Consider the following 22,101-nt stretch of genomic DNA (forward strand, 5'->3'; position numbering starts at 1 on the left):
GCTGGTGTCTATGTCTCTGTGGGCCGCCCGGTGGAAACACTGTGCCACAGAATAACTCAACAGCAAACAAAGAGGAAGTCGGGCTCGGTGCCAACTTCCTGTTTAGCCCTGCCTGTCAGCGGGAGCCTCCGACATACTGACTGACAGGGAGGGATGGATGGAAATAGAGCGAGAGAGAGAGAGAGATGGAAAGAGAGCTAGTGCTAGAAAGACAGAGCTAGACAGACAGAGCTAGACAGACAGGGATGGATAGACGGAGACAGACAGACAGACTGGGATGGATAGACAGAGACAGACAGACAGACTGGGATGGATAGACAGAGACAGACAGACAGACTGGGATGGATAGACAGAGACAGACAGACAGACAGGGATGGATAGACAGACACAGACAGACAGAGAAAGACAGACAGGGATGGATAGACAGAGAGACAGACAGACAGGTATGGAGAGACAGACAGGGATGGATAGACAGAGACAGACAGACAGGGACAGATGGATAGACAGAGATAGACAGACAGAGATAGACAGACAGAGATAGACAGACAGAGACAGACAGAGACAGACAGACAGACAGACAGACAGAGACAGACAGAGACAGACAGACAGACAGACAGACAGACAGACAGACAGACAGACAGACAGACAGACAGACAGACAGACAGACAGACAGACAGACAGACAGACAGACAGACAGGGATGGATAGACAGAGACAGACAGACAAGACATAGAGACAGACATACAGAGACAGACAGACAGGGATGGAGAGAGAGCTATACAGAGACAGACATACAGAGAGAGAGCCAGATATACAGAGCTCTACTCCAACAACATCCACGGAAAATACAATCTGTTGTGCAAACTTTTGTTCATTGGGCAATGCTTTTCTTTATTAAAATATTTAAATTTTGTTTACAGACAGACAGACAGGGACGATAGACAGAGAAAGACCTGACAGGGATGGATAGACAGAGAGACAGACAGACAGGTATGGAGAGACAGACAAGGATGGATAGACAGAGACAGACAGACAGGGACAGATGGATAGACAGAGATAGACAGACAGGGACAGACAGACAGACAGACAGACAGACAGACAGACAGACAGACAGACAGACAGACAGACAGACAGACAGACAGACAGACAGACAGACAGAGATGGATAGACAGAGACGGACAGACAGGACATAGAGATAGACAGACAGAGACAGACAGACATACAGAGACAGACAGACAGGGATGGAGAGAGAGCTATACAGAGACAGACATACAGAGAGAGAGACAGATATACAGAGCTCTACTCCAACAACATCCACGGAAAATACAATCTGTTGTGCAAACTTTTGTTCATTGGGCAATGCTTTTCTTTATTAAAATATTTAAATTTTGTTTATTTTGGGTTGCTGTGATTTGTTTTTTATTTGGTTGTTATTGATATGTTGTGTGCGCCGTTTGGAAACCTAGTCATGCTGGAATTTCCATAATCCATAAAGCATAGCACTTTTATTAGGGCTGTCAGAAGACATGTGTATAAGGAGGTGACCGGGGAGACACCAATGCCACGACAGCAGAACACGGACATCAATGTTTTTCACTAACCGCTTGTTTCTCCCGAACAAGACTTCCTTAAATGTGCGCTGTGAGAGTGTCGCCACAGACGGCTCGTAAACACAAACACACGCGGCCCGTCGACTACCGACCAATAAAAGCACAAAGGACGAAACAAAGGATAGCGTACAAAAGTACAACGTGATGTTGTTCGATATTCGAGGAGTGGGATTTGGACAGGTTGTCTGCGTGGTTCTGTTGGCCTGCTTTTCTTAAAGTGAGAAACCGACATGAACAGGGCGGGCATGGTTGGTTGTTGTGAACCTACCTTGTCAGCTCCTCCATGAGCTGGGTGTGGTCAGGAGGGAAGAACTTCACCACGAAGCGGAGGATGGTGTTTTTAGGCCCTGAGAGGGAGAGACAGACAGTGATTAAGGGTGGGGAGAGAGAGAGCCAGAGAAAGATAGAGAGAGACAGAGAGAGATAGAGACAGACAGAGATTAGGGCTGTTTCCCAATGTGAATGCTCAACGGCCGCCCTTTTAAGGACGCTTCGTCATAGAACGCCGACAAGCACTGTTCCCATGTTAAGAACACTCGGAAATTTGCGCCCTTTATTTTTGACAATTCTGAGATTTTTCAAGGATGCATCAATGGATCCTCAACGAGCCAAAATACCCACAATTCTTTGCGTTCACGCGCTGTGCGTGGTATTTAAAAATAGCGCATGGAAAGCAACACACATTGCTTTACACAAGTGAAGTTATTTGAACGTTTTCAGAAATATTATGTGCCGTATTGCTTTTTATAGATCAATCATGTAAATGCAAAAATATTACCTTTTTCAAACGTTTTTGCAACGTAATGATAGGCTATATTTTGCATGGATTGATTTGTTTTAATATGTAAGTAGTTGGTGTTTGAACGAACTACTGTCGCCAATTACAATTTAAACATAAAATATACAAATTTTTACCACTGGAGCAATATTAAAAAGCGGAAGCGCTTCCACACTAGCGAGTCGTTCCAAACACTGAACGCTACAAACGCCAGGCAGCACTCTAACCAGAACTCTAGCTCCATCGCCATAGGACGCGACTCGCAAGGAAGTGTTCTAGCAAGGCTGCAGCCTTCACTTTGGGAAACAGCCTAAGTGTGGGGAGAGAGAGAGACAGAGAGTCAGAGACAGATAGAGAGAGATAGACAGAGATTAAGGGTGGGGAGAGAGAGAGAGATGAAGACACAGAGTAAAAGAAAAGAGACAAAGACACAGAGAGAGAAAAAAAATAGAAAAGAAAGACAAAAAAAATAAGAAAAGAAAGAAAGAAAGAAAGAAAGATAGAGAGAAGAGGAAAGGAGAGGAGAGGAGGTGAGGTGTGATGAGAGTCTGGATTGAGAGACTCTGCATCTGTTACAGTTTGTCACATATTTTAGTTTCAAGGTCAAAAGTCCCCCCTCATCGTTCAGTCACTGTCTTAGTCAGTGTCTATCACAAAGATGCATGTCACTCAAAAGGTTTCCATCTAGAAGGTACAGAACGGCAAGACACATATTGAATGAGGAGGTTGTGAGCTTACTCCTTATCTGTTTGAGGATTGGCTTCAGCAGGTCCAGCCATACCTGGGAGAGGGAAAGAGAATGTTAACACAACATATTTTTTCTTTGGATATTAAAACAGCTTGAAGGGGCAGGGCTTTCTGTTTAATAGGCCGACCGGACGTTTTTTCACTTCCCACTGACTTAGGAATCTCAGGCCATTAAATACGAGCGTCAAACATTTGACTAATAACTAGGGATGCACGATGTATCTGCATTAATATCGGTATCGGCCGATGATCGTCATTTTTTAACATACCGTTATCGGTCCGATGAGAAAAATTGGGCCGATATCCACAACCGATGTATATCCTCTAGTTGATGTTTGTGTGTCGGGAGAGGGAGAAGGAGGGGGAGGGGGAGGGGGATTTGGCCATGTGTATAGGGGGATTATTTGTTTATCAACACAGCGGATGCGCGCGCAGAATGATCGCAAAATAAAATTTGTTTGACCGGTTGCCATGGTTATATCCGTGTGGTTAATTTGCAGTTGCGGAGTAAATTAGCGATGTTGTCAGCTTACTGTTACATAAAATTGCAATCAGAAAACGCGGTAATATGCTATAGACCCTATAGTATCTGTGGTATAAAGGCTAAAAGTATAGACCGTCGCGATTCCAATTGAAATGAATGCCGCGGTGATTATTCTTCAAAAAAAAAAAGCTGGTAAATTGTGGAAAATGAATTAAATTGTAATCAGTAGGGATGGGCGTGAGGAATCGATTACACGAGTACTCCTCGTTACAAATGAACTTGGTTGGTGTACAGGCAAACTCGAGTTTGCATATACACACACAAAGTTTTCTGAAGCAAATGTATCAATTTTCTGTCGGCGCCACTAACGCATGCCGTGGGCACAAAGCAAATGAAATGTATCCATTTCTGTGTGGCGCGTTCCGTGCCGTGTGCAGGCACGCCAGAATTAAAAAAGTTAAGAGATGGCGGTTAAAGCAAAGCGCAGCGAAGAATTGAAATACTTTAAAGAAATAGGAGATCATAAGGTGAAATGTAAAATATGCCAAGCAAAATCGAGCTACCAGAAAGTACTATGCGGCAACATATGCTCCTGAAACACAACGGTGAGTTCGGGAAAGCAGACCCGCAGCAACCAAGTGTGTCGGCTATTTTCACCGCCGCAAGACGCAGCTGAAATCCCGGCCGTGTAGAGAAGATCACAACGCTGAGTATTTCCAGAGTCCATTTGCTGCCGTTTTATTTGCAGCTTTAAATTATTTGCAATGGTTAGGCTACTTGTTTCGTTTTTGTTTTTTTTAAACTGTTACAGGCCTTGGTTCGACGTGATTTAAATTGTGAGACGCATATTTATTTTTGTAAGGAAAATGTGTTTTGAATGTTTGCAAAAATAAATAATGAATACTCTGATAACTCTGACTGTTTTGATGGAGAATAAGCATTACATGTTTGGTTGGTAATATTGCCGTTCATCATCAGGTCTATTCCTGCTGCAGATGCGTTGCATTCTAAAAATAGATTAGATTAAACGAGTACTCGATTGATCCTCGAGGAATTCCTTCGATCACTCGAGTTTGGAATTTACTACTCGTGCCCATCCCTAGTAATCAGACAACGCGGTAATATGCTATAGACCAGGCATCTCCAAACGTCGGACCGCGGTCCGGGTCCGGACCAAGTGACACTCCTATCCGGACCCATGACCAATTAAAAAAAATGAAAAAAAAAATGAAAAAAGATGATTTCACTATACAAAGCATGATTATATTAGTAAAATCATTTCTCACTGAAATACAAATTGAAAGGCAGAATAGTCTGTTGGACAGCATAAAAACAGCAAAAAGCAATGATCTTCACAGAGCGAAGATCATGCACTCACCGAACTCCACCCCCTCCCTCCGTCTGTCACGGCATGTGCGTAATAGCGTCACTCAAATAATAGCCAAACAATTTTTTTGTTTACCGGAAGAGCGATTTGGAATGAGAAAATTAGGAAATTTGACCCCGAAAACAGACATTTTAAAGATGAATGGACTGACCAATACATGTTCATTCTCCCGCAAGGCAGCAAGGCACCTTTGTTGTGTCTTTTATGTGTTGAAACCGTGGCGCTGATAAAAAGCGGGAATATGCGGCATTACGAATCCAAACACAGATCCTTCGAGGAAAAGTATCCCTGAAGTCAGAAGTAAGAGCGTGGAAAATATCCGAGCTGAGAGCTCAGTACGAGAGGTCTACGCGCGTCTTCACATACTCATTTACAGGCCAGCAACGTGCAAGTGAATGCTCACTTAAGATTGCATGGATTTTGGGGCAACATAAAAAAACTTGTGAAGGAGCGCTTGAACGCCGCTGCCGGGACGTTACTTGAAGGTAAACAAAGGGATGAATTGTGTGAAAAAATAAAGCAAATCCCAATGTGAGCTGCAACGACAACCAGAAAATCCGAAATGTTATCAGATGACGCACTGTCACAGCTTCATGCGGCTGTTCAGTGCCCCATCCTTAGCCATTGATGAGTCTTCAGATGTAACGGATAATGCCCAGCTTTTGGTTTTGCCATTGTTTAATCAAGACAAGAAAGAGATCTGTGAGGACCTGTTGGGTCTAACACCACTTGAGACACTGTTTTGCTTACTTGAAATGAAGGCCTAATGCTCTTTTTTTGTGTTTATTTGAAATGTAGGCCTGGTGTACCTGATTTGCTTACTTGAAATGTAGGCCTAATGCACTTTGTGTTTATTTGAAGTGTAGGCCTAGTGTTGCTGTTCTGCTTACTTCACATGTAGGCCTTATGCATGTTGTATCTAGGCAACAAACGGAGAGGACGCTGGCGCTGTCTGTTCGCCGCTTTTCCAAGCAATTTTTGGGCCAATTTTGGCCAATTTTACTTAAAAAGTGATTTTTTGTTGACATATTATCTCTACTTGGTTCCCTGCAAGCTACATCAGCGACGAAAGCAAGCTTATCGACTGTCTTTAGTTGTTCCAGTGTTATTGTGTTATTGTGAAGAGCCGTGTAGCTCACTTGTTATTTTGGTTTCCCTAGTAACGGCTAAAAACAACGGCTAAAAACAAGTAGCCGATGTGACATTTTCCTGGTCAATGCTGGCGTTTTTTTTCGGCGATCCTGGTGAGGAATATGCCCTGGTCAACCTGCTAAGCTGTCTCTACTGTCTCGTGGATTTTCTGCACTGCCTCCCAGCTCTTCCCCAGATGCGTCGGGTCCGTACCTAGCTGCTACAGGCAAACATCACTCAACATCAGGTTCGATGTTGACGTACTTCGCCCCACAGCTGCTGAAGTACAACAATCGCTCCATCCCACCCTGTATTTCCACCATTAAGCAGCTAGGACTATTGCGTAGACCTCGATATATCCACAGAGGCTCAGGGAGAAACTTTATTTATGGTCAGCCTGCCGGCTTCATCACATCCATTAGGTCCGCTGAGACGGCTGAGGGCAAAAGACGTAACATCGCGAGATCCCCGCACTCCCGGCTGGATAGATTTCATGGAGTGGATTCCAACCTGCGCGGAGTGGATTTTAAGGCTCTGCGACCTGTACAGAGAATAACTCCACAGTCACTGGTTAAATTTGAACTTTTCAACACTCAATCCTTAAATAATAAATCCAGCTTGATTGAAGAGCATATCAGGGAAAAAGGACTTGACTTCATGTGTCTAACAGAAACCTGGCACCAGCCAGAGGTTTACTCTGCCCTAAACGAAGCCTGTCCCCCAGGCTACAGTTACTTGGAGGCAGCCCGCAGAACTGGACGCGGTGGTGGCCTAGCTGTCATCCACAAACAGGACCTGGAGTTGTCCCCCATGGTGCTGCCTACAACTTCCTCCTTTGAATGTCTTGCATTCACATGCAAGCCCCCCCATCCCATGACTGTTCTACTCATATACAGGCCCCCTAAACCCAACTCTGCTTTCATCCCGGAAATGTCTGATCTCCTCACAACACTCTGTACTACCTCTGCCAATACCATCATTCTGGGTGATTTAAATATTCATGTTGACACCCCCTCATGCCAGCCCGCTGCTGATTTTCTTCAGCTGCTAGACTCCCTCAACCTACAACAACATGTTGATGCCCCCACACACTCCAGAGGACACACAATTGACCTGGTCATCTCAAACTCCGCCCCCATCAGCAACCTACAGGTCTATGATCTTGGCGTCTCGGATCACAGAGTTGTGTCAATGGAGCTCCCTTTTCCTTCCTCCCACACCAAACCAAAGCGGCAGATCCACTTCAGGAATGTGAAAAATATCAACATGGATGCCCTGGCCCTGGACCTTCAACATCTCTCCTCTGGCTCAACTGACTCCCTCTCTGTTGCTGACTCAGTGGACTTATACAACCAGTCCCTGAGCAGTCTCCTGGATCTCCACGCCCCCTTAACATCGAGGTCAGTCTCCTTCTCGCGCTCCGCACCCTGGTATACCAGTGAACTACGTACAATGAAGGCTGCTGGGCGTGTCCTTGAGCGGCGACTCAAGGCCTCTGGTCTGACCGTTCACAAACAGGCATACAGGGAACACAGGAGGGCATATGCTGAAGCCCTGAATAATGCACGGTCCAGGTTCTATTCCGCAATAATCAACAATAGCCCTGGTAACTCCAAACAGCTCTTTTCAACTGTCCATCACCTTCTCAAACCCCCTTTACCATCCCAATCTGATGTCACCACGGAGAGGTGCAACATGCACATCAACTTTTTTAAACAAAAAGTGAATAACATCCGCTCACAGCTCTCCACCACTACTGCCCTGCCCCTTCCAACTGCTGACCCACCGATTGACTCTGTCCAGACCCTCTGCTCCTTCTCCAGCATCACAAAGGAAGAGGTGGAGGACGTCATCAGGAAAATGAAGCCATCCACCTGTGCACTAGACCCCTTCCCTACAGCTCTGCTGAAGGCCAACATCTCTGCTGTCTCTCCACTCATCACCAATATCATTAACCACTCCCTCCTGGCCGGCCATATCCCATCTGCATTAAAAACTGCTGTCATCAGACCAACATTCAAAAAAACCTACCCTTGATCCAGAAGTCCTCTCCAACTACAGGCCCATCTCAAATCTCCCATTTCTGTCAAAAGTTCTGGAAAAAACTGTTGCAGCACAACTCCAGGATCACCTCATACAACATCAATTGTTTGAAAAATTCCAGTCTGGTTTCCGCTATGGCCACAGTACAGAAACAGCCTTGGTCAGGGTCACAAATGACCTCCTGATGGCAGCAGACACCGGCTCCCCATCTCTCCTCATCCTCCTGGACTTAACAGCTGCTTTTGATACGGTCGACCACAATATTCTCCTTCACCGCCTGCAATACACCATTGGACTATCAGGAAATGTAAAGAACTGGTTCACCTCGTACCTCACTGACAGAACTGAGCACGTTGCCCTGGGCAAAGCAAAATCACACACCAACAGCGTCACCTGCGGTGTCCCCCAGGGCTCGGTGTTGGGCCCCACACTGTTCTCACTGTACATGCTCCCCCTGGGTAGTGTCATTAGCAGGCATGGCTTGTCTTACCACTGCTATGCTGATGATACACAGCTCTACATCAGGACAACCCCCACTTCTTCTGCCCCTCTGCCAACATCCACACTGACCACCTGCCTGGAGGAGATAGAGGCGTGGATGAAGCTCAACTTCCTACAACTTAACAGCCATAAAACGGAAGCCATCCTTATTGGCACGCCACATCAGCTCCGCTCCCCCACCATCACCAATATCACCTTCTCTGGCAAAAACATCCCCCTTTCCACATCCGTCACCAACCTCGGTGTTAAAATGGACCCACAACTTAATTTTGACACCCACATCAAACACCTCTGTAAGACAGCTTTATACCACCTCAGGAACATTGCCAAACTCCGCCAATCACTCACCCTGGCTGATGCAGAGAAGCTCGTCCATGCCAGGCAATGCACTCCTCATTGGGATCCCTGGCAAGAGCATCCAGAGGCTCCAATACATTCAAAACAGTGCTGCCAGGGTCCTGATGAGGGTGCGCAAGCATGACCACATCACCCCCATCCTGAAATCACTGCACTGGCTCCCTGTCTCACTCAGAATTGAGTACAAGGTCTCCCTCCTCACCCACCAGTGCCTTCACAGACTTGCCCTCCTCTACCTTCAGGAACTCCTCACCCCCCCGACAAACTCACGTACACTCCGTTCAGGATCCACTCACACCCTCCAAACCCGACATACGAAGCTGTGCACCATGGGTGATCGGGCCTTTTCTGCTGCTGCCCCTAGACTATGGAACGCCCTCCCTGACCACCTGAGGGCTCCACAGACTACAGCTCTTTTTAAACGGAACCTCAAAACCCATCTCTTTAAAAGAGCATTTAGCTAAACTTTCTTTGAGGTTCCCCCTTTTTTTAATAGTTTTTTGGTATTTTTTTCTCTGAAGCACTTTGAGATTCTTGAATATAAAGTGCATTATAAATAAAATGTATTATTATTATTATTATTATGCACTTTTTATGTTTACTTGAATTGCAGGCCTAATGTACCCGTTTTGTTTACTTGAAATGTTAATATGCGTTACTTTGTCTTACTAGTCTTTCATGGTTAAAAGTAAGCTATTTGGAAATTGATAATAAATACACTTGAAATTATAAGGCAATATGCTGTGTTGATTGTATTTGACAAAAGAAGGCTATTATGACGTGGTAGGTTCGGACCATTCTTGGAAGGAATTTTTAGTAACTGGACCTTGTTCAATTTTAATTGAAGACCCCTGCTATAGACCCTAGAGTATCTGTGGTATAAAGGCTGGGACGAATTTCGAATAATAAATATTAGGGGTGTAAACAATAATCGATTCAGCGATGCATCGCAATGCGGGGCATGCACGATTCAGCATCGATGCGGCAACGAGCCATAATCGATTATGTCGCTGTTAATTTCCGGGCCTCGAGTGGACAATAGAGTTGTGAAGTACATGCTAAGCGGCGGTGTCACGTTAAAATTGTACCGGGGGTGAAAATTGTACCGGCCTACGTCATCAGTTGTCCGTTGCCAGGCAACGGACAACAGATTACGTAAGGGGTTGTCCGTTGCCAGGCAGGTTTCAATCGCGCTCATGTTGCTGAAGACAAAATAACATAACACAGATAACGGATCGCTAGATAACACTTGTTTTTGCTTTATATTTGTATTGCATTTAATTGTTTAATCGAATTTAGCTAGTAAACTGAGTGTTTAATGTGTATCATAGTCTAGCTAGCTTGTGTTAATTTAAATTCCGTAATTAAATTTAGAGAATAGATTATAGGTAATACATAGATAGATAGATAGTTAATAGATAGATAGATGGGTGAGCAGGAATTTACTAACTGGCAAATGTTTTTTTTTATTATTCACGTTATCCCCATAACATTTAGCTATTACTGTGTAGGGAAATAGATAAATACAATGCAATACATTACAAATATAAAGTTAGGAACGCTAATAAATGTAATTTGTAAAATAAGTGTTATCTGTCTTGTCGCGCTCAATGAACGAGTTCGCGAATGTTCAAGAACCTTCCACGTCATTCGACGCGATCGCCCGTTGCCAGGCAACGGGCGATTCAGACTGAAAATTCAAACTATGCACCTATCAGCGTGGGCACCGCCCACATTTCCCACGGTATCGTGTCTATATAACGCGGTGTATACCGTCGCTCATCCTCCCTTTTCTTTCAGCACTTGTGCTTATCAGCGAGAAATTGAGAACTACTATTAAGAAAATGAGAACTTCAACACGGATCTCCCAGACCGGTGGCAGCGGCTCGGGAGAGGCCGCAGACAAACGGCCCTTTTCAGGGCCACCTGAGAGCGCTCCTGGAGCTAGGTCCTTTTCAGGACTCCTATGCGCCTCCTGTCCCGCCTCCATGGCACCGGGTGACGGGCACTTGGCGTGCTTTCGGTGCCTCGGCGCCGACCACGCCGCGGCTGCTATGGCGGCCCCCGTCTCCTGTGTCGCCTGCCGGGAGCTGCCTGAAGAGGGGATCCTCTCCAGGCATCTCTTCTTTTCCCCTGCGGTGGAACTGGCTGACGCCATCGACCTGTTCAGGGCCGGCCCTTTCGTCGACGATGGCATCATCGACGCCTCCCTGGACGACGTCTTCGGCGACTCGGCGTCCGGTTTTTCCCGGTCTCGGGTTACAACCGCCACCGTCATACAACACGAGGGTCCGCGTCGGATGACCGATCTCTTCCGGGAGATCATGGGAGAGGCGGCGGCCATCAAAGGGATTCCCATGCCGGCCCCGCCTCTTGCCCCCGTATCTGACGATATGCCGGCTGAGTGCTTTCGCACCCCATCTTTTTCCCGGCGGGTTACCCAGTGCTGCAGGTGAGGACCCTTCGACCCTGAAGGCTCCGGTAAGATCCTACACGGATTTCACCAACGTGGAGGGGTGGGCCGATACTCAGGCGAGGGGGATCCCTCGCCTGGAGCCTCCCCTGGCAGCGCTTCTCTGTCCGGGCGCCGGATGGCTCCCTAACGAAAAGCCGCTGCCCCCCGACCGCCTCCAGAAGCAGATTGTCGGCCTAACGGACAGGGTGTTCGTTTGTGCCTCTCAATCCGCGGCGGCGGTCAACAACATCGCCCTGCACTCCTCTGCCATGGTCTCCTTGTCGGCTGACAGGGAGGCCTACGGCCCGGAGGAAGCCGCGAGATGGCTGGCGGTTTCCCGCTTTTCCAGCGCCATCCTCCAGCTATGCCAGCCGATAGCGTGGGCTACCATGATTCAAAGGGTCATATGGCTCTCCCACACTGCGGTGCCGGAACGAGAGCGGGCCAGCCTCGTCCAGGGTCCACTAGCGCCGGATGACCTATTTGGTCCCAGGTTCTCCGAGGTGCTCGCGCACCAGCAGTCAGTCCGTGAGTATCGTTCCCGGTTCGGGGCGATTCTCACGGGCTCCTCCTGCCAGCAGGCTGGGAGGAAGCGGGGTCTAGGCCGGTCCCAGCGTTCCAGGGGGCCGCCTCCGACTCCAGCCCCGGTGCAGCAACAGCCGCAGCCGCAGCCACCGCGCACGGGGAGAGCAACAGCGCCACGGACCGGGAAGTTCCGGACGCTTGCTCCTACTTTTTCTTTCCCTATTAAAGAAAAAAGTAAAGACCGTTCGGCCCAACGGCAGTGCATGGTACCTAAAGAGCGATATTCCTCAGGCCACCTGCGTCCTACGCTTGTGGTGCGCTCCTCCATGTTGCCTCTTTCCCCCCCTCAGCCCGGTGGCTGTAGGGTGGCGGTCGGACAGCGTGTTCACATGGCCTCTGGTTCACCTGCTTCCAAGAAGCGGCGTCCCTTGGAGCCTCGTGGACGGATCAGAGACTCGTTGCACGAGCCCGTGGATACGGCCGCTTGTACCGGTCTCCTGGTTCCCCACATTATAGGTGAGGAGACTGGTCCGCGCGCTGTGGCTACAGCCTGCGGACAGCGCATGCGCACAGGTGCTGCGGCCGGACGGCTCGCTCCCTGTTCAGCAGGCACGAGCGCGACGTCTAGACAGCGCGTTGTTTTTACAGCGGCTAGTTCTGTTACGTCTCCTACGCTCGCTGAGCCTCCTCCCTTTCATGGGAAGCCCCCCTTGGTTCACACGCAGTGTGGAGGCGGTAGGGGCAGAGGAATACGGGTTATTCCTGGACGGTCTTCCTCAGCTGTCGGCTCGCCCTCTCTCCGACCGCTATGCGTGTTGGCAAGAGCGGTGCGTTCTGCCATCGTGGTTGAACACCACGTTGAGATGGGGCCATCCCATACAGTTCAAGCGTCGTCCCCCACCCTTTATGTGGTTGGTGGAGACCACGCTGCGGGACCCGGCTGCGAGCAGGGCTCTAGCAGCAGAGGTGGCACGTCTCTTGGTAAAGGGGGCCATCACTGTCGTTCCCCCCTACGAGTCTCACCTAGGGTTTTATTCCCGCTACTTCCTGGTTTCCAAGAAGTCAGGGGAAAAGAGACCTATTCTGGATCTTCGCGTGTTCAACAGATTCGTTGCCACGAGGAAGTTCAGAATGCTCACTGTCGGAGCGTTGTTCCGGTGTGTGAGAGAGGGCGATTGGTTCACATCCCTGGATCTCAAGGATGCTTACTTCCACGTCCCTGTTCGGCAGGCGCACAGGAAGTTTCTCCGCTTTGCCTTTATGGGGATGACGTAAGAGTACCAGTGTCTGCCGTTCGGCTATTCCCTGGCTCCCCGCACCTTCTCGAAGTGTGTGGAGACGGCGTTGGAACCGCTCAGGCGTCAGGGTAAGAGGTTTCTCTACTACCTAGATGACCTGCTTATTCTGAGCAACTCAGAAGAGACCGCGAGAAGGGACACCATGTTGGTGATAAATCATCTCTCCTTCCTGGGTTTTGCCATCAACTGGGAGAAGAGCTCACCGCTCCCCAGCCGGCAGACAGTCTACTTGGGGCTTTGCCTAGACTCAGCCACCATGACTGCGATGCTTTCGCCTCCTCGGCGAGACGCCATCCTGTCGGCGCTCTCCCGTTTTCACGTTCGCAGAAACGTGACACTGAAACGTGACACTGTCCACCATGCGCCTGTTAGGGCTGATGGCAGCTGCCCACCCCGTGGTCCCCCTGGGTCTGCTTTTTATGCGCAGACTCCAGCGGTGGTTTGCTTGCCAACGGTTGGACCCCAGGCGACACAAGCTCAGGGTGCTCCTCGTTCCCCGTTCGGTGTCGCCAGACCTGGAATATTGGAAAGGACCCTCCGCCCTTCTCAGGGGTGTTCCCCTGGGCAGGGTGGCGTCCTACGTAGTGGTCTTCACGGACGCCTCGTTGACGGGTTGGGGAGGAACGTGCCTCTCTCACTCGGTCGGAGACGAGTGGCGCACGCCCCGTACAGCACACATAAATGTGTTGGAGCTCGACGCTGTGAGGAAAGTGCTGTTGCATTTCTTTCACCTGGTGCGCGGCCGCCACGTTCTGATCAGGACAGACAGCGTGTCGGCGGCGGCGTACATCAACAGACAGGGGGGAGTCCGCTCCCCTGCTCTCCACCGAAAGGCGGTCGAGCTCTGGCTTTGGGCTCATCAGTATCTCCTCAGTCTGAGAGCCCTGCATATCGCGGGCGCCCAGAACTTTGTCTCGAGGCGGTCCCCGCCGAGACGAGTGGCGGTTACATCCCGACATTGTCAGACTGATCTGGCAGAGGTTCGGGACAGCGCAGGTGGACCTCTTCGCGTCCAGGGAGAACACGCACTGCAGGTGGTGGTTCTCCCTCAGCCCTCGGGATCTTCCCCCGTTGGGGGTAGATGCGTTGGCACACACACCTTGGCCGCGGGCTCTCTTGTATGCGTTTCCCCCACTCCAGCTGATCCTTCCTCTTCTGGAACGGGTCAGACAGGAGAGACTGTCCCTGATATTAGTGGCCCCGGAGAACCGTTCAGCTCTGTGGTTTCCAGAGCTGGCCGCGCTCTCGCGGTCGGCGCCTTGGCCAGTACCGTTCAGGCCGGATGCGCTTTCACAGGCCCACGGGACGGTGCACCACCCGCCCGATGTCTCGGGACGGCTGTTGGTTTGGCTCCTGAGAGGTTGATCCTGCAGGGCAAAGGTTTGCCTGAGACGGTTATCAACACTATTCAGAGTGCTCGTGCGCCTTCTACTTCTTCCCTCTATGCGGCGAAGTGGTGCGCCTTCTCTAATTGGTGTGAGACGAACCACGCTGTCCCATCTCAATGCGAGGTGGGAAGCGTGCTTTCGTATCTGCAAAACTTATTGGAAAAAGGTTTGGCCTTCTCCACTCTCAAGGTCTATGCGGCAGCCGTTTCGGCTGGCCATGCAGGCTGTGATGGTGGACCGATCTTCAGCCATCCACTGGTCAAGAGATTCTTGCGTGGGGCTAGACGGGTTAGGCCTGTTTTCACGCGTGCTTACACCACGCTGGGATCTCCCCACCGTGTTGCGCGGATTGTCATGGGATCCTTTCAAGCCTTTTTCTCAGGCCCCTTTGGATGCCCTGTCATTTAAGACGGCGCTCTTGTTGGCCTTGGTTTCTGCCAAGCGGGCCGGTGAGCTAACCGCTCTGTCTGTCAGCCCGAGTTGCTTGTTGCTAAACGAGGACAGCTCCTTTGCGTTGCTCAGACCTAATCCTGCGTTCCTCCCGAAGAACATTAATAGTTATTTTCGGTCGAGGGATATTGTGCTTAAGGCTTTTCACCCCCCTCATTCTAGTGAGGCGGAGTTGCATCTCCTGTGCCCGGTTCGGGCGTTGGCTATGTACGTGAATCGCTCGGCCGCGTTCTGCTCCACACAACAGTTGTTTGTGTGTTATAGCGACGCTAGCAGGGGCTGCGCTCTCTCTAAGCAGCGGTTTTCTCGCTGGGTATGTCAGGGTGTTTGCTTAACCTACTCTCGGCAGGGCTTGGCGCCACCGTTGGGCGTTAAAGCTCACTCCACACGGAGCGCGGCCGCTTCAACGGCTCTACTCAAGGGCGTTTCGGTGGAAGACATCTGCGCGGCTGCGTCATGGTCTTCCCCCGGCCCCTTTGTCCGTTTTTTTCATGTTAGACATGTCCAGGGGCTCACTCGGCAACTCTGTGCTGGAGTCCGGGACCCCTTTTACGGCTTAAGAATATAGACATGTTCTTTAAAGCGGCGTGGTTGGAGTTCCTCTCGCCGGCTGGCGAGTTGGACTTGATTACCAGTCTTACTCTTCCACCTTTTTTCAAATGAAAAACAGGCTAGGGGGTTTTCTATTGGCTCGCCAATTGTCTGGTGGTTTTGTTTACCAGTGTGGCACTCCTGCCGTTTTCTTCAAATAAGAAACGGCCGAGAGAGTCCCATTATTGGAGAACCGGATTCCGTAGCTCTTTACAGACTCACTTTTTTCTCCCTTGATCATTGCCTTGCTTGATCTAGGAGGAATTAGTTTTTTATCAAGCTGTTGTGTTTTACACTTCCTTGGCTTTTTGAGTCTTAATGTGCTCTGGTGACTTAGGTCGTTTTGACTAGGGTCCAGCAGGAGTACATTGATCGGGCTCCGCTCGCAGCTTCACCTTAGCCCATAAGGCGAAGCCTAGACGGCGTAGCCTACATGAAATAGAACGATAGTTATGTTATTATAACTTTAGTTCTATGATTGTATGCATAGCAGTCTAGTTTCCCACCTGCTGTACCCTCCAAATGCTGAAAGAAAAGCGTGGAGGATGAGCGACGGTATACACCGCGTTATATAGACACGATACCGTGGGAAATGTGGGCGTTGCCCACGCTGATAGGTGCATAGTTTGAATTTTCAGCAGACAAGCCCTAGATGGCTATGCCTACAATCATAGAACTAGAGTTATAATAACCTAACTATCGTTTCTGAACCGCGTCAATTTCAACAGAGCAGATCGAGCCGGGCAGGAAGTGAAAAACTAAAAGCCATAGGGCATCCGGTCAATTTTCTAAATAAAACACAATACTCAGCTCATGTAGCCTATCACAACTTCACATCAACATAACGTCATGACCGGTGGCACCAGGTCAGCAGGAGGTCAATCAAAGGGTCTCAGAGGGTCGGCAACATGGACGACGAGAGACTGATTGTCGAAGTGGAGCAACATAAAATAAATTATGAAATATATATTCCATTTTATAAGGACAATGTCAGAAAGGACAAAGCCTTGCATTTAATTGCAGTAGGTTTGGGAGTGGAAGGTGAAAAGATTTGCCTTTTTGTGTGCAGTAGAATTTTGATGCATCGCAATGCATCGTAGAATCGAATTGAATCGTTGCCTGGTGAATAATAATCGAATTGAATCGTGAGGGCAGTGCCAATGCACACCCCTAATAAATATGTACACTTTATGTTGAAAGTATAGACCCTCGCGATTCCCATTGAAACGAATGGCGCGGTACTTATTCTTCAAAACAAGAGCTAGTAAATTGTGAAAAATGAATTAAACTAATCAGACAATGTGGTTAATGCTATAGACCCTAAAGTATCTGTGATATAAAGGCTGGGACGAATTTCGAATTATAAATATGTACACTTTATGTTGAAAGTATAGATAGACCGTCGCAATTTCCATTGAAACGAATGGCGCGGTAAATATTCTTCAAAACGAGAGCTGGTAAATTGTGAAAAATGAAATAAACTGTAATCAGACAACGTGTTTATATGCTATATAGGCCCTAGAGTATAGGTTGGTTGGTAAAGGTTGGTTACTTATGTTTTATGGTAGCCCTGTAACCATGTTAAGTTAAATGCGTTCTGAAAATAAAGGAAGACATTCAAAAATTCAGTTTGCATGATTTTCAGTCTGTACAAAATGTTATCATCTCAGAAACTTTTTTTAAAAAACATATCGCTATCGGTTAATATCGGTTATCGGCCAAAACAGCAAAATTAATATTGGATATCTGTATCGGCAAAAATTTTCATATCGGTGCATCCCTACTAATAACAATGATGAATTATATCCAAGACATCCAAGGCGTTGTGGTTAGAGCTATTAAGGGAAATACTGCTGGTATCGTTGAACACGAATGCCAAAACGTTCAGTTGCTGACGGGAAAAGGGTGAGATACCTTCTCAGACGTATTATGTTGAGGGCTTTATACTTTTTAAGTGTAGGTATGTGTTATATATTGTGAACAACAATTAAGTCAATGTGTCTTTTCCTTGGACGAACATCCTGTGTGTGCTGTTTAATGCAAATGTTTGATGTGATATTTTGTTGTTGGGCAAAACACAAACATGAGTGGTATGTCCTCTTCCATGCCATCTTGAGTGTGTGTGTGCATGCATGTGGACAATGCCATTATTCATTAATAACGCATGTATACCACTCCGTTGCATCTCCCGAGTTCAATGGGTGTGTGTGTGTGTGTGTGTGTGTGTGTGTGTGTGTGTGTGTGTGTGTGTGTGTGTGTGTGTGTGTGTGTGTGTGTGTGTGTGTGTGTGTGTGTGTGTGCACCAGTGCGTGAGTGATTGAGTGTTGTGAGGAAGTGAATGTGTGTATAGGTGCGCGATTGAGTGAGCGATTGAGTGCCTGAATGTCTGTGTGCGAATGGGAATGTATGTGAATGAATGTGAGCGTGTCAGTGTGTGTGCGTGAGCGGTGTGCCGTCTCTCTGACTCACGGTCATCTTGCGGTGATCCTGGTACTCCAGCCCAAAGTAGTCCCCCTCCACCAGGTTGAGGTGGTTGGCCACCAGGTCAAACAGCAGCTTGCCCGGAGACCGTTGCTAGGGGAACACAAACAAGATGGAGGGTGTTAAAAGACAGCTTGGAGGCATACCCTGCTAGCATGCTAACTACGTAGACCAGGGATGGGCAACTGGCGGCCCGTGGGCCGCATGCGCACTCAGTGCGGCCCGCATCCTCACTCAGTGCGGCCCGCATCCTCACTCAGTCAGGCCCGCACATAATAAAATAAATAAATAATAATAATAATAATAATTGATCGAGTTACAGAAAACTCGTTCAAGAAAGATGAGAAGAATTCATAGAATTCGAAGGCAAACCCATGCGTCTAGTTTGCTTAGAAGCGATATCAGTCATTAAAGATATCCACTTAAGTCGCCACTACAACTGCTTGTTGGGTTTGAGTTCATTGAGTTGTTGCACTTAATGTTGGGCCACTGTTTTTCAGTTTTTTGACTTCATTGAATGATGATGTATGTGAGCCCTTTGCACTGATAAAAATACTGACCATTCATGCGGCTGTTTGAGCATGGAAAACATGAAATGAATGTATGTTGGTTCAATTAACATACCGTACATAGGTTATGATTCTGGATGATTTTTTAGGTAGTGGCCATCCCCAAAATGCACCAGAATACAGGAAATCATATCTACCAAATTCAAAATTGTGTAGCTTCTCTCAGCTCACGTTTAGTTGAAGTGTGCAGTCATGTGGCCCTCCGATGGTTATGATGAAAAATGTGCCCCTCTTTATCATGAAAGTTGCCCATCCCTGACGTAGACGATACACATCTTGAGACCCGGGAGCATTTCCCAATGTTATTGTGCATGCTATTCCCTTGCTCTCTGTAAATATGCTTGCGGTCTGTGTTAACGGTCATGTACATAACATCATAACATCCAGACATCGTAGCTGATGTGGTGCGAATTATGTCTGTTTATAAGAAAAATATATATAGTTTTGGGTTGTGGTAACTTTGGTAAGTGTGTCCTTATTTATTATATTGTTAATATATACGAGTGATGAATAAAATAAATAAGTAAATAGGTAGGTTGATCGACAGTGGCAACAACAGTTTTAGCTCCATCTTATATCCCAATTATCCATAGCTGTACACATCTACAAATATTTGTTAATTATATAAAAATAATAGACATAATATAATAAAGGTCACCCCTAACACTGCAACACACAAACAATGAAAGTACACAAACGGAAAATGGCAGCCTGTGCTGGCAGGCCCAGCTAACGAGCCGTTCAACATTAACGATCCCGTACCCTTCGACCCCGCGCTGAGGAACGCTAGAGGCAGGTTAGGCTGCTACCAACCAGACCGAGGCCACACACACACCCTTTCCTAGGGTGTGTGTGTGGCCTTCACCACTTACCGGCACCAACCTTTCCTTTTAAAAGTTACACAATGTTATTATGCGGTGCCGATAATAGTTAATATACAGCTCTGCTGCTGAGCTTGCTGTAAAACAAATACACACCCACAGCCGAGTGTAAATCTGACATCCATCGGTCAAGGCAACATTTATAAACTTTTACATACAAACGGTACACACTATACAAGAACACACACTATACAAGAACACACACTATACAAGAACACACACACACACACACACACACACACACACACACACACACACACACACACCCACCCCACCCCCCCCCCCCCCCCCCCCCCCCCCCCCCCCCCCCCCAGCTGAAGCCTTTTATCCTCCCAGGAGGGCGTGTGTGTATGTCATGGATTGTTTGCGTGGTAACAATCTGGATTACATTTGTCTTTACTTTCAGTCATGTACCAGACGCTTCTATCCACAGCAACAACCATCAAAGTGAGGCTGAGGACAATGAAAGTAGAGATATTAAGCCTCTAGGTAATTGTGTAAATGTGTTTAAATCAATGAAAAAAGGATCTTAAACGAAGCGATACGAACAGAATTTGGACACGTTTCTCATTGCAGTCTTATTCTTGCTTTAATTATGATGATCATTGTATTCTGAAAAAGAAAGTCTGGGTGTGGTAGACACAGGAGCTTAGGTTGGGTAGAGGGGGAGAGAGGGAATCAGAACAGTAAGACCAAGGTGTCTGCCAAGTCTGACACCATCTGGCTACTGTGCGTGTCTGTTTCAAGGTGGTCAGTCTGTGTCACAGGCCAAACTGTCACACCCATGCATTACAGGGGCAAAAGACATGCACACAGAGACACACACATCCTCAACAGTCAGTCCTAAAGTTACATCTGATATGTGGTGGAATACTTCTCCTTTATATATCGGTAAAAATAGAAGCAGATTGAGCGACTGTAAATGCAACATGTTCCCGAGGGGATATAAATGTTGGACACAGTTCCTGCTTGATGACCAATATCTAGTTAGTTAAATTTGGGCATACAGGAACAAGTCTCAGTTACAGTGAGTGCAGACATTATAAATAAACATTCAACATAGTAAATAACAGAGTTGTGGACTCGAGTCACATGACTTGGACTCGAGTCAGACTCGAGTCATGAATTTGATGACTTTAGACTCGACTTGACTAAATCTAAAAAGACTTGCAACTCGACTTGGACTTTAACATCAGTGACTTGTGACTTCACTTGGACTTGACCCTTTTGACTTGAAAAGACTTGCTACTTTCCTCAAACCTAAAGATTAAAATGTATGTTTACACGACACTGACCGCTCTATCTCCCTTTGCACCTGTGTGCGGCACGACATCCAATCAAATTAGATCCACGTTGTTTCTATATGATACATACATGACACACACACACCCGCGCGCCAGTAGGCAAAAATGATACCAAAGGTAGTTTCTTTTGGGTACAAAAATTATGAAGTGATAAACAAAAAAAGAATTGCTGTATGTAAAACCAGCGGGGGCAAGATAACAGACGGAGACGCGACAACGTCGAACTTCGTCCGACATTTGAAGTTACACAAAGAACGGTAAATTTTGAATCAAAGCCAACACTAGCTTGTTGGCTAACTTAATTGCTAGCTAGCTACATATCAATGAGACTGTAAACTCACTGTTAACGTCACCTTGAATGGCTTTATGTGTGCAGGGGTTGTGATGTCATGGCGGTTGTTGTCATAACTGTAGATTTGCAAAGCGCTGCTTACGTGGAACTCATCTCCACGACATTCCATTGTTTAGGTTCCATTGCTTAGGTTCCTTTGCTTATGTTCCATTGCTTAGGTTCCATTGTGTTCAACGCAGCTTAGCAAGCCACCAGCACCAGCAAGCCACCAGCAACAGAAAGTCCTTTCAACGTCACTGCACACGCTACTATTACATGTAGATTATTTTATTTTATTTTATTTTTGAGAGTGAGGATATCTTTTATAAAGTGGTGACATGCTTGAAAAGGTTAAGCTTACACTTTTGAAATGAGTTTTTGAACAATGTTCTTCCAAAAAAAGGCTTAATAAATACAAATCTTAAATATTATTTCTCTGTTGTTGAAAGGACTCGAAAGGACTCGAAACTCAAACGGTAGGACTTGGGACTCGACTTGAGACTTGTCGGCCTTGACTTGTGACTTGACTCGGGACTTGACGGCAAAGACTTGAGACTAACTTGTGACTTGCAAAACAATGACTTGGTCCCACCTCTGGTAAATAAGCTAAATAAGCACAAATCCAATCGAGAATCCTCACAAATATGGCAATAGGTAATTTCCTGTTTGGAAAGAAAGAAGCAAGGGTTTGGGTTGGGGGTTGAAAAAACAAATAATGAATAAATAATAGCCCAAAACAAAGGCAGTTCAAAGACGAGATTCAGGATCATCCTCGTATGATGAACCCACAG

General features: G+C 47.3%; 1 protein-coding gene across 2 annotated transcripts in view; it reads right to left on the reverse strand.

Moving 5' to 3' along the window:
- Positions 1 to 22,101, reverse strand: part of LOC130380364 (FERM, ARHGEF and pleckstrin domain-containing protein 1-like) — a 127,548-nt gene that overhangs the window by 65,705 nt on the left and 39,742 nt on the right. For both annotated transcript variants that reach the window (XM_056587540.1, XM_056587539.1), the window contains exons 3-5: positions 18,214 to 18,318; positions 3,126 to 3,168; positions 1,878 to 1,956 (exon numbers count right to left, since the gene is read on the reverse strand). In XM_056587540.1, coding sequence (XP_056443515.1) covers positions 1,878 to 1,956; positions 3,126 to 3,168; positions 18,214 to 18,318 — 227 coding nt within the window. The remainder of the gene's footprint in view (positions 1 to 1,877; positions 1,957 to 3,125; positions 3,169 to 18,213; positions 18,319 to 22,101) is intronic.

Source organism: Gadus chalcogrammus, chromosome 4 (assembly GCF_026213295.1).
Source record: "Gadus chalcogrammus isolate NIFS_2021 chromosome 4, NIFS_Gcha_1.0, whole genome shotgun sequence".
In the NCBI taxonomy this organism is placed as follows: domain Eukaryota; kingdom Metazoa; phylum Chordata; class Actinopteri; order Gadiformes; family Gadidae; genus Gadus; species Gadus chalcogrammus.